A 12,847-nucleotide genomic window follows, 5' to 3' on the forward strand; every position below is an offset into this window, starting at 1 on the left:
ATGGTCACACTATATTTTTCACGCCAGAAGAAAATAATAAAAAATGCGACAATTATGCGATGAAATATGGTATATTTTTATTTATCTATTTTGTATTTTTAATTTTTTGTATGCATTTCATCTTTTTACTAAATGAAAACTGAGCATGAATACTTGACTGCTTCTTTCTATAAAGAAAAATACATTTTTCTTCTTCTTCTTATAATGATAATTATGATCATATTATTATGATGACTGAGTGATTTGTGACGAAATAGTGTGTATGTATTCATGTGTGAATGCTCTCTTACCAGACTGTTGGAGTGGAATTTTGTCAGCTTGATTTTTTCGATTTTTTCCAATTTCAACATTTGGAAGTACATATTCTAATGCTAACAAACTATACAAATTCTTATACACATGAAACATAATGTTTTGGGATCTTAAAAGCCAACTGAGAACCCTAGAGAAATGATACTTTAAGAAAATGAACCAATAAAGATAGGAAATTACGTTCATTTTACTTATTTGTGACATTGTTTTTGTATTTTCAGAGATTACATCAGTGATATGTTGGATAGTGATAAGAAGTTCATTTGCTTTGCTCATCACAAAGTTGTTCTGGATGGAATATGTGATACTCTTATGGGAAAGAAAAAAGAGTAAGTACTGTTAATAATTGTGATAGGTATTAATTTTATTGTATTATCTTAAATTTATTACATGAGCAATGAAGCTTTAAGATGTGGAACAAGTCAAAATTTTACAATATTACAATTACAATTTTTACAAATTTTTATAGTTTTACAATTTAGTAATTTTCCACAATTTTTACAATTTTGTGAAATTTTTTTACAATATTTTGGCGAGATGTAGTGAGATGAGGTGAGGTCCGAGGATTCGCCAAAAAATTACCCGGCATTTGCCTTTTGGTTGGGGAAAACCTCGGAAAAACCCAACCAGGTAATCAAGTGAATAAACAAAACGCAATTTAACCCAGCAGTACATTCAACAATGAAAGTATACATTTATTTTAATGTAGTCCATTTACATAAATTTAAAGTACATTGCTTAATGTAAAATTGTAATGAAAGTATAATATCTGTTGTCTAATGGCGAGATGTAAGGATTCAATCCATGAATCTTCTGGCATTCCAGTACAGTTTTGAGAGGTTCTTCGTCTTCTGGAGATAAGGATCCAGTTTTCGGTATTGAAGTAGATGTTCTCCATTCATTTTAGTGCTTTGTTCCTTGCAAATGGTGCGCTGTAGAGTTATAAATTTTCATGTGATATAGTTGTGATGCTAGACAATATAGTATAGATACTAGTATATCATGTTATCATATTGATGTTTATAGACTTCGTAAGTGTCTTAATAAAGTATAAGAAATGTGGAATGTTTACGACAATCAAACTTGTTTTCTGTGCTTCGTTTTTCATATATTATTTAAGCTGTTATACAGGAATTATTAATATTCTTCCATATTAAGTGATTAATGAGTCGATTAATTTGATTAATGAACAGTAAATCAGCAGTACTTTTTTTTTTTGCATATTTGATTGTAGAAGAAGTCAACATATGTCGTTTGAACATAATGAATAATAACTTCTGTAAATATGCTTCACTCCGAAATGCTGTAATAATTACTGACAGGCAAAATATCATCATCATCCTCGCAGGTTGTAGTTCTTTGAAGAGCTGTTATAGTCTACCAAAGTTTTCTTTCCATCGTTTTTGAGGATGTCCTAATGACTTTTTTTCTGTTGGATTATGGTTCAGAATTGCTTTTCATATTCTATTGTTTGACATTCGTTTTACATGTTGGAACCAATTGCTTTGATATTGATGTGTATGATCGAGAACATGTATCATTTGAAGCTCGTTCAAGACATCTTCATTTCTTTTCCTGTCCTATTTTGCATAAGTTGCCGTATGGCACATAAATTTAATTTCTTTGGCAGTAATGCGATTTTCATCACGTTTCTGAAGACTTCACGCCTTCCATACATAGAACAGATCTCACCAAGGCTCTTTGGACTAATGATCGTTTCATAATACTGTTGATGATACTCATAGATTTGTTAAATTTAAGAATTTTTTCTGGTATATCTGGTTCTGCCATAAATTATATTTTATAACCAAGATAACTAAATTCATTTACTCTTTGTAATATTTGATTGCTGATATAAATTTTGCTTGGTATTGGTAAAAAGTCAAAACTTTAGATTTATTGTAGAAATTTCCATTGAATACGTAATTTGCTATTGATTTCAAATTATATACAGATCATTGTAGATCATCTTCTGTAGAGGCTAAAAGTACTAAGTTATCTGGAAAGATTAATGTATCTAAATGTAGATGTCGATTTACATTTATATACCCATGTCATGTCAATTTAAATTCTTTAAAAGCCATTTGTAAGTAAGTAAGCATATTATATATAAACAAAACTCCATCTGTAAAGGCTTATTTTTTAAATAATGTTGTAAACGTGCTCTAAATGGTTTAGGAATGAAGATATTTTAGCATAGAATAGTTATTTCATATTTTCATATTTTTCCAAATGACCTGGAAATGTACAAAAACTTGCCCAGACATGTTCAAACATTTTTAACAAGAGCCAGAACAGGTCACATTGTCACTCAATTGTACCTATACCGATTTCACATTTCTGATAATTCTACTTGTCTGTGGTGTAATAAACATGATGAAGATCTGGAACACATTCTTCTATACTGTCCATCCATAAACCACAAAAGAAGTAAATTAAAATCATCAGTACCAGATGCAGAAGACACAGTCCTGCAGTATATATTGACTACACCCCAACTCTGGCTACTAGCAATAGGCATCTATAATGAACACCAATCAAAATACCCCTCATTTCTCGTGAAAAACAACAACTGAATAGACTGCAGTGGACTATAGTGGACTTTATGTTGTCAGCAAACAGCTGGATACATTAAGAAGATTGATTGATATTTTTCCAAAATAAATTTCGTATTTTGGCAAAATTTTCTTCATATTCTGCCAGTCTCTGGTAATAACAAAGACAGACAGACAAATACGAAATTAGAAGACAACAGGAACTCTTTCTAATTCGTAACTGTTGACAGAAAAGTAGTTTCTTTATTTGCGCTAATGAAAGATTTTAGACTATATTTACTTACTGGCTTTTAAGGAACCCGGAGGTTCATTGCCGCCCTCACATAAGCCCACCATTGGTCCCTATCCTGAGCAAAATTAATCCATTCTCTACCATCATATCCTACCTCCCTCAAATCCATTTTAATATTATATTTTAGATTATACCATTGAATATATTTTATATTGTTATCCCTAGTATAATCGATAAAAATAGGTTATGTTAGTTCAGTGTCTACTGCAGTTTAAGGATCAGACACTGCAGAGGCTGAAGGGAAGTGACAAAATAGATGTGAAACAAGTTATAATCTCTTAAGTATTGGTAGCATTTTATACTTGTATTTAAAGACGTTTAAAATATATTCTTTCCTAACAGATATATAAGAATAGATGGTAACACAGATTCCAATTACCGAAAGATTCTCTGTGATAAGTTCCAATATGAAGAGAAGTATGTAGCGGCTGTGCTGTCAATTACGGCAGCAAATGCAGGCATTACATTGACGGCTGCCCACTTGGTGGTGTTTGCTGAACTCTACTGGAACCCAGGTGTAAGTATATCTTTAGGATTACAGGTCAATAATCGATATTATTTTACAGATGCAGGTACTGTGAACATAATTTATAAAATAACAGAACTGTTATTGTCAGGTCGTATTACAGTTGTGAAATATGATACAGGTTGTCAAAGTAGCATATGTCAGAACAAAACAGTACGGTTTGGCAGTTTCTGCAAGAGTAGCATGACCTGGAACCAAGAGAATGTACTGGGAGAAAATGATATTAACGTTATTAATCCTAGTAGGGATAATGACAATAACATTAGCAGAAAGAGGGACAAGAGCAGGATAAAAGTGTGCATGAGAATGGAAATAATTACTGATGATCTGTACAAAAAAATGTAGAGTCTATCCTTTGCTTCGAAATCGCAGATAGCTGTAATAAAGAAAGTCTTTACAGTGCTGCAGTTAAAATGTGACATGGAAATAAATGAAAGGGGGATATGTTATTTTGTAGACAAATTTGAATAAAAGAAAAGTTAATTGAAAGAGAGTAAGTGATTTTGACTTATCTCTGATACAAATCATTATTTGTTTTATTCATTTAAATATTTTGTCATAACATTTTTAAACACTGGTAAAGTAAAACAATGGGAATGATTAACAGAATATTGAAACTTTCCCTGATATGACACACAAGACTAATAAATTAAACATTAGCAAGACCTGTATGGAAGTGAAGCATGGACAATGAAAAATAATCAGATAAATTGAATTACATCAAATAAAATGAACTTATTAGATCAATGATAGGATAATAATGTTGTTGTTGTTTTCTAATGCCAGGCGTTTGGCAATAAAGTCATTTGACCTCTTGCACTCCAATATTTTCCAAAGATATTATCATGACCAGCCACTGAAGCACAGATTTTGAGGTGTTCCGAATCCATTTCTTGGTTTGAGTTGCACAATGGGCAGTTAGGGGACTGATATATTCCAATTCTATGCAGGTGTTTGGCCAAACAATCATGGCCTGTTGCCAATCTAAATGCAGCTACAGACGATTTTCGTGGTAAATCGGGAATTAACTGTGGATTATGATGCAGAGAGTTCCATTTTTTCCCTTGGGATTGTGTTATCAAATTTTGTTTGTTGAAGTCTAAGTATGTAGATTTAATAAATCTTTTCACAGAGTAATACGTAGATTTAGTAACAGGTCTGTAAGTAGCAATGCTGCCCTTCTTTGCTAAAGCATCCGCATTCTCGTTTCCCAGGATTCCACAATGGGATGGTATCCATTGGAATACAATTCTTTTATTGAGTGATATTAATTAAGAGAGCATTTTAGTTATTTCTGCTGTTTGAGATGAAGGTGTGTGTTTAGAGACGATTGATAGAATAGCTGCTTTAGAGTCTGACAATATAACTGCATTCCTAAATTTATTGATGTGGCATAGAAGATTCCTGAGACTTTCACCTATTGCAATGATTTCACCATCAAAACTTGTTGTTCCATATCCAAGAGATCTATAAAGTGAGAAGAGACAGCACGTAACACCTGCACCGGCACCTTGTTCTCTGGAGATCAAGGATCCGTCGGTGTATAAATGAAGCCAGTTTTGTGGAGGGTACCTAATATTAATTGTCTCTAAAGACAATTGTTTCAGTGTTTACTTCTGATTTTAGTATTTCTTCTGTTAAATTTAGATTATATTCTATATTTAATAGAGGATAGGATAATAATAATAATAATAATAATAGTAATAATAATAATAATAATAATAATAATAATAATAATAATAACCTTATACTTTAGGTTTTTCATCTTTTTTTAAGACATGAAATTTTGTAAAATGTAGATACTTGTCCAATTTGGGAAATGTATGTGGTTCCTTGCAGTTAAACTGTAGTATTTGTTCTCTGCAAATAAATTGACTTTGTTTCTTTGTAATTAGATCCTTACTCAAGCAGAAGATCGAGCACACCGAATTGGTCAGGATGATTGTGTTCTTATTCAGTATTTGGTGGCAAAAGGAACAGCAGACGATCATATATGGCCATTAATTCAAAACAAACTGAATGTTCTCAATAAGGCTGGTCTCAGTAAAGATAACTTCATGAATACGGAAACGACGTTATTGCAGGTAATTTTCTCAAATACTGTAATAAATCAAAGGACTTTATTGTGCTTTATATTCCTTGAAATAATAAAATTTATGACTTGTGTCATTGTTACAAGTGGTGAAATTTGTTTGTATTTATAGCAAAAATGTTTTTGGAAATAGCATTTGATAGAATTAATTATTTAAAGAAATAGTGTTGGTAGGTAAATCCTGTTTTAATTTCATGTGAGAGGGAAAAATGAAAATCAGATACTGCATATAGCCTAAATGACATACAAGTTAAAATTCTGAACTAAGCTGAAAATTGTGTTCAAAAAAGCGGACAACAACTGGTAATTAGTGTGGTTATTTACTGCTAGATCGAGCATATTACTTTCTTGTAGTGTTACGAACTAAACCTGGAAATAAAAAGAGTAGCTCTGAGGAGGATATACTTTAATTGCATTACCTATGGAAGATAGAAAAACAAAATAACCTTTGGGTCACCCATTTTATTTATGCCTTAAGTATTACCGCAATTAGAGATATTGCAGTCAGTCATATTGCCATGAGTTTCTTTATTTTGATCTTAGTACAATTCATAATTTCATTAATCTGTATGGAAATCCATCTAAAATTCTCTGACCAGAATTCTGGATGTAATCCAGCCTTGTGGGCAGAGGTGATACGGCCAAATGGGTGATGCAAAAAAAATTCGAATGTGCCAGAAAAATCAGTTCTGTTTATTGAGTGCGCAACATGACAACACTGCTGGGCAAGGGGTGTAGAGCAGAGCGGGAAACCAGTAGAACTTCAGACCCGCAATCTTGTGTCCCTTGCTATAGTTCGTGTTTTATATCATATACAGCCTAATTTAAAAGTACCTTGATGGCTGAAAACCATAAGGCATTCTGTGTTTTAGACTTTCGATTTCTGTTATTTTATGAAATAGATGAAATTCCAAATCCTATTATTGTTTGTTGTTGTTTAGTCAACTGTCCAAAGACAGGTCTGAACCTCACAAGTGATACCAACAAGGCACCACTTATGACACAATTAGGCCAGGAGATAATCGGGTAGGGTGGCCAGTTCCTTTCCCCCTCCATTGTATACATCGCCGATTAGCTACATATTACACTAATCAAATGTCAGATATACACAAACAATTGAAGCGTCGGCTGGAACAACGTTGTAAGTTACAAAATTTTCATTCGGCATGTTTCCGTGTAATAATGTTGTATGTCATGTTACTTTGCTATACTCCTTGGCTTGCAACTGTCCATCAATGCAGTACGTGAAATTTGTCCACTTAAAAGTTTGCTACCCTCATAAGAACAATGTTGTACACGTACACATTTTTGCAGCTCCTGTAACTTACATGATTATAGATGTACATATCAGCCAGAACCTCAATCAGTGGCAATCCTATTATTATTATTATTATTATTATTATTATTATTATTATTATTATTATTATTGTTGTTGTTGTTATCATCATCATCATAATCATCTTACAAAACAAGTCAAAGCTATGATTAAATTGGACAAATTTAAATGGTTACAATCGATTGATGATAATTTAAAGAATGAACCAAATAAATTTTGGAAATACGTTGCGTCTTTTCGTAAAACTAATAATTATCCTACTGAATTATTAATAAATGGGGTTCACATCACGGATCAAATTGAAATTGTTAATGCATTTGCTAGTCAATTTAAATCTGTTCAACAAAATTATAACTCTAATTTCATTACTTACGTTTCTAATATTACTGACTGTTTGCCCCTACCTAAAATAACAATTGCTGATGTAACTAAAGCCATTAAAAAGATGAAGCCTAATAAATCTAAAGGTACTGATAACATTCCTAATTTTATAATTAAGGGTTGCTCTGATATTCTCATACCTGCTTTAACTTATTTATTCAATCTTAGTTTAAAAACAGGAATTTATCCTTCACTATGGAAAGAAGCATCTATTATTCCTGTCTATAAAAATGGTAATAAAAACGTTACTAATTATAGACCTATTTCTATCCTGAACAATTTTTCTAAAATTTTTGAAAAAATTATACACATTTAATTTTATGTCAAAAATAAGATCAATTCAGCCCAACACGGTTTTACTAAAGGGAAATCTACAACTACTAATTTATGCCTGTTGTCGAAACTCAAGGTCAAATTGACTCAATTTATTTTGATTTTAGCAAAGCATTTGATGTTGTTCCTCACAACATTTTATTAAACAAATTAAGTAATTTTGGTCTCTCCACGAACTACGTGAATTGGTTTGAAAACTATTTAACAGATAGACAATCTTGTGTTAGACTAGGTAATTCTCTCTCGGATCCATTTAATAGTTTATGTGGAGTCCCTCAAGGGTCTACTTTGGGGCCTCTCTTATTTTTATTATTTATAAATGACATAAGTAAAAGAATAAGTTCTAGCTTTCTATTATTTGAGGATGATCTCAAAATCTTTCTCAAAATTAGTAGTTTGGCTGATTGTCAAATTCTTCAAAAGGATGTCAATTCAATTGCACTTTGGACTGTTGAAAACGGAATGAAAATTAATCCAAAACTTTTGCTATTTCTTTCTCACGTAAAACAACCTCCCAAAAATTTAATTATACTCTTAATAATGTCATAATTACTAGGAAAGATACTATTAGAGATCTTGGTGTCTTACTTGATTCTAAATTATATTTCCATGATCATGTGCAATATATTTATACCCATTCATTAAGAATGCTTGGTCTAATTAGATCTATAACTTATTCTTTTTCTACTCCTATGTGTTTGTTAATTTTATATTATACATTGGTCAGATCCAAGCTTGAATATGCATCTGTAGTATGGAACTCTATTACTTCCACTGACTCGGCTAAGCTTGAGAATATTCAAAGAAAATTTATTTCCCTTTGTTCTTATAGATTTTTACCTAATTCTGATGATTATAAATATGAGATTAACTGCAAATATTTTAATTGCTGTAGTTTATTTGCCAGACGTCAAGATCTTGATTATTTATTTTTTTGTAAAGTTCTTAAGGGTGATATTGATTGTGAATCTTTCCTAAACAATATCAGTCTTCGTATTCCTGCTAAGGGTTTAAGATATCATAAAATGTTTTACAATAGAAATTCTAAATCTCTCTCTCTGGTCTGCAGATGTATAAAATATGTTAATTTGCATGGATCAAGCTTGGATCCATTTAATGTGTAGTATATATTTTGAAGTTTTATATCAGTTTTCATTTATATCTTTTGTTTAAATATGTATTTTAATATTATTCTCCCTCATTATGCCATGTAGTTTAGTCATCCATTTTATCCCGTCCATTCATTGTCATTATTGTCGTTGTATTATAATCTTGTATATCTTTGTAATATTATTTTATATGATTCCATTCTTCATTTATGATTCCATTATTTCATTTGTAATTATCATTTTAATTAATTGCCATTAATTTAATTATTTCTTTGTACTTTTATTGTATATTATTGCTAATGTTTTTGTTACATTGTTTGTGCTGAACTGTAATTGGCCTCTGGCTGTTGTACAGCACATTAAATATAAGTAAATAAATAAATAAATTATTATTATTATTATTATTATCATTATTATTATTATCATTATCATCATTATCATTATTATTATCATTACCATTATTATCATTATTATTATCATTATTATCATCATTATTATTATTGTTATTATTGTTATTATTATCATTATTATTATTATTATTGTTATCGTTATCGTTATTATTATTGTTATCGTTATTGTTATTATTATTATTATTATTATTATTTTTTTTTTTTCCTTTATTGTGCTAAAACAGCATGTTCCATTGCATACAATATTTGCAATACTACATGCTATGTTTATGTTACATATTTTATAGTTCATAGTTGATATTCATATAGCAGTACACTATTGCAATATACAGAGTCGGTTAAAATTGATATTACAATCCAAAATTAAAATAAATAAAAATTATCTACTCTACACAATATATGATCAACTAGCCAATTATAAATCTTATGCTTAAGTACATTACAAATCCACAGTTAATTAATACATTACAAATACACATTACACATCCACAATTAAATTATCTATGTACTATATAGAATCAGTCTGTTCGCCAGTTACAAAGCTTATGCCTAAATGCATTATCAGAAAAATTTTGTACGAGTGTTGCAATATTACATACTATGTTTATATTATTAATCGAATTTGATATATGTGGAATAGTTCATAGTTATCTAGCAATACACTATTGTAATAGATAGAGTCAAATTTGAATTATACTTTACAAATCCAAAATTTAACATATGTATTACAAATCCACAATTTAAATTGTACCTTACAAATTCACAGTTTAAAATATTATACATTACAGATCCACAAATTAAAAATACAAATCCAAAATTTAAAAATATGCATTACAAATCCACAATTTAAATTGTACCTTACAAATTCAAAATTTCAAATATTATACATTACAAATCCAAAATTTTAAAATATGTATTACAAATCCACAATTTAAATTGTACCTTACAAATTCACAATTTAAGATATTATACATTACTAATCCACAATTTAAATTGCACCTTACACTTTTACAATTAAAATATTATACATTACAAATCCACAAATTTAAATACAATTTTCTACTCTATACAATGGATGATGAGCTAGCTAATGCTTAAATACATTACAAGACAACGTTGTACAAGTGTTTTAATATATTTATATGCTATTTTTACGTTACATGTTCACAGTCATTTAACAATACACTATTGCAATAGACGGAGTCATATTTGAATTGTACATCACAGATCCACAATTTAAAATCTTATAATTGTATGCTTTATTATTATTATTATTATTATTATTATTATTATTATCATCATCATCATCATCATCATCATCATCATCATCATCATCATCATCATCATCATCATTATTATTATTATTATTATTATTATTATTATTATTATTATACCACTTGTATGAGGGTTCAAAAACGAATGAGTGGAGGTTAGACTAGTGGTATTCAATCTTTTTTGCTACCGTACCTCCAAAATACATTTTGTTTACCTTCATAACCTCCCAAACTGCTTGCAGTTATAAAATAAATAACAAAAGAACTATGACTAATGTTGTTTGCAAAACAAATTATTATTATTATTATTATTATTATTATTATTATTATTATTATCATCATCATCATCATCATCATCATCATCATCATCATCATCATCATCATCATCATCATCATTATTATTATTATACCACTTGTATGAGGGTTCAAAAACGAATGAGTGGAGGTTAGACTAGTGGTATTCAATCTTTTTGCTACCGTACCCCCAAAATACATTTTGTTTACCTTCATATTCCCAAACTGCTTGCAGTTATAAAATAAATAACAAAAGAACTATGACTAATGTTGTTTGCAAAACAAATTATTATTATTATTATTATTATTATTATTATTATTATTATAATACAGTAGTTATTGATGCAATAATAATAGTAATGAATTTTATAAAATGTTATTGAAGCAAGGAAAAACAAGAGTTGATATCGTAAAAGAAAATACTGATGGTGTTCTGGTGAAAGGGGTTAAGTCATATTTTGTGCAAATGGAATTATTTCCTCAGGTGAATACATAAGTTAAATTCTACAAGTTGGTATGCAAAAAACAAAAGTATACTAGCATTTGATGTATGTTATTTGTGTAGAAAATTATTTGCAATAAGAGTCTGAAGTTTAATTTTCATTTATCTCAAAACTCATTTTTATGACTTACCTCCTTTCACCCAAACACCATCGATATGTAAACTGCAATAATTATCAAGAAATATAATGAAATAAATATGTCAGCATTTTTAGATATGCAGTCAGTGGGATGTGTATCAGTCCCAGCAATACACATATCATAGATTGAATGCCACTGGGTTAGACGGTGGGACAGTGATAGAAGAAATTATTCTTCTTTCTTCTCCAACCAGTGCATAAATGGAGCATTAAGTGCTGGAATGAAAGCAAGCATGGCCGGCTGAAAAGAAAGGTTGCAGGGTAATATAGACAAGATGGACAAACGAAAAGAAGCATTTGAAAGTGAATAATTATTTTAATGTTACAGATGAAAAGACTTTATTCACTTATTACACAGCATCTCATCTAAAATATATTTGTTTATTCCAGTATGTATTGACAGTTTTTTTTATTTCAGAATTCAAAACAACCAACGATATTGAATTTCTTTGAGGATATGTCTCCATTGGAAGATACATTGGCGGACAATGATCAAGAGGATTTGGAAGTACACGGGAAAAGAGCAAAGCTTCACACTGATGTGAAAAATATTGAAGAACAGTAAAGAAAATGTAAACAGAACTGTGCAAAATTGTGATGAAAATGAATATGAACAATATGTGATTTATTTTGTTACAAATTTTATGTAATATTGACTGCTGTATAATATAACAGAATTGCTGGAAAGCTCATTAAATCATTATTTGCGTGGTAATCAAGTCAGTTTAATAAAACAAACTGGTAAAAGTGTTGAATCTGTGATGGAACTTATGCCATTCTTATTGTTATTATTTTTTTATTTGGTTATGCAACGATGCTGTATCAACTATTAGGTTGTTTAGCATCGATGAGATTGGTGATAACGAGATGGTATTTGGCGAGATGAGGCTGAGGATTCACCATAGATTACTTGGCATTCACTTTATGGTTGGGAAAAACCTGGGAAAATGCCCAATTAGGTAATCAGCCCAAGTGGGGATCGAACCTGCGCCTGAGTCATTCTTCTTATAAATGTAATAGTTTCATATAGTGTTGTATATGTATCCTCCTCAAGCTGCTCGTCATACTGCTTTACTTTTTGCTAATGGCTGCAAAAGGGTATCTGTCAGATACAGGGGGGAGAGCCATTAATCCTTCTCATTGAAGGCTTTAAGAAACCAACCTGGACAAATACCCAATGTCCCATTCCTACCTTCCCGTGGTGCAGCTGTTAGTAAGCATAATTTTACGAGCTGAACTAAAGGGAGGGGCTGCTCATCAATTAGCACTGGTCAGCTTGATGACTGAATTTT

At 30.4% G+C, this 12,847-nt stretch overlaps 1 protein-coding gene across 3 annotated transcripts in view; it reads left to right on the forward strand.

Moving 5' to 3' along the window:
* The window catches only part of LOC138716345 (SWI/SNF-related matrix-associated actin-dependent regulator of chromatin subfamily A-like protein 1), a 28,040-nt gene extending 15,735 nt beyond the window's left edge, over positions 1-12,305 (forward strand). For 2 of the 3 annotated variants that reach the window (XM_069849331.1, XM_069849330.1), the window contains exons 10-13: positions 534-641; positions 3,502-3,676; positions 5,581-5,769; positions 11,974-12,305. In XM_069849331.1, coding sequence (XP_069705432.1) covers positions 534-641; positions 3,502-3,676; positions 5,581-5,769; positions 11,974-12,120 — 619 coding nt within the window. In that variant the 3' untranslated portion in view covers positions 12,121-12,305. The remainder of the gene's footprint in view (positions 1-533; positions 642-3,501; positions 3,677-5,580; positions 5,770-11,973) is intronic. The other variant, XM_069849332.1, reaches the window with a different exon arrangement.
* The last annotated feature ends 542 nt before the right edge of the window (positions 12,306-12,847 follow it).

This window comes from Periplaneta americana, chromosome 16 (assembly GCF_040183065.1).
Source record: "Periplaneta americana isolate PAMFEO1 chromosome 16, P.americana_PAMFEO1_priV1, whole genome shotgun sequence".
Classification (NCBI taxonomy): Eukaryota; Metazoa; Arthropoda; class Insecta; order Blattodea; family Blattidae; genus Periplaneta; species Periplaneta americana.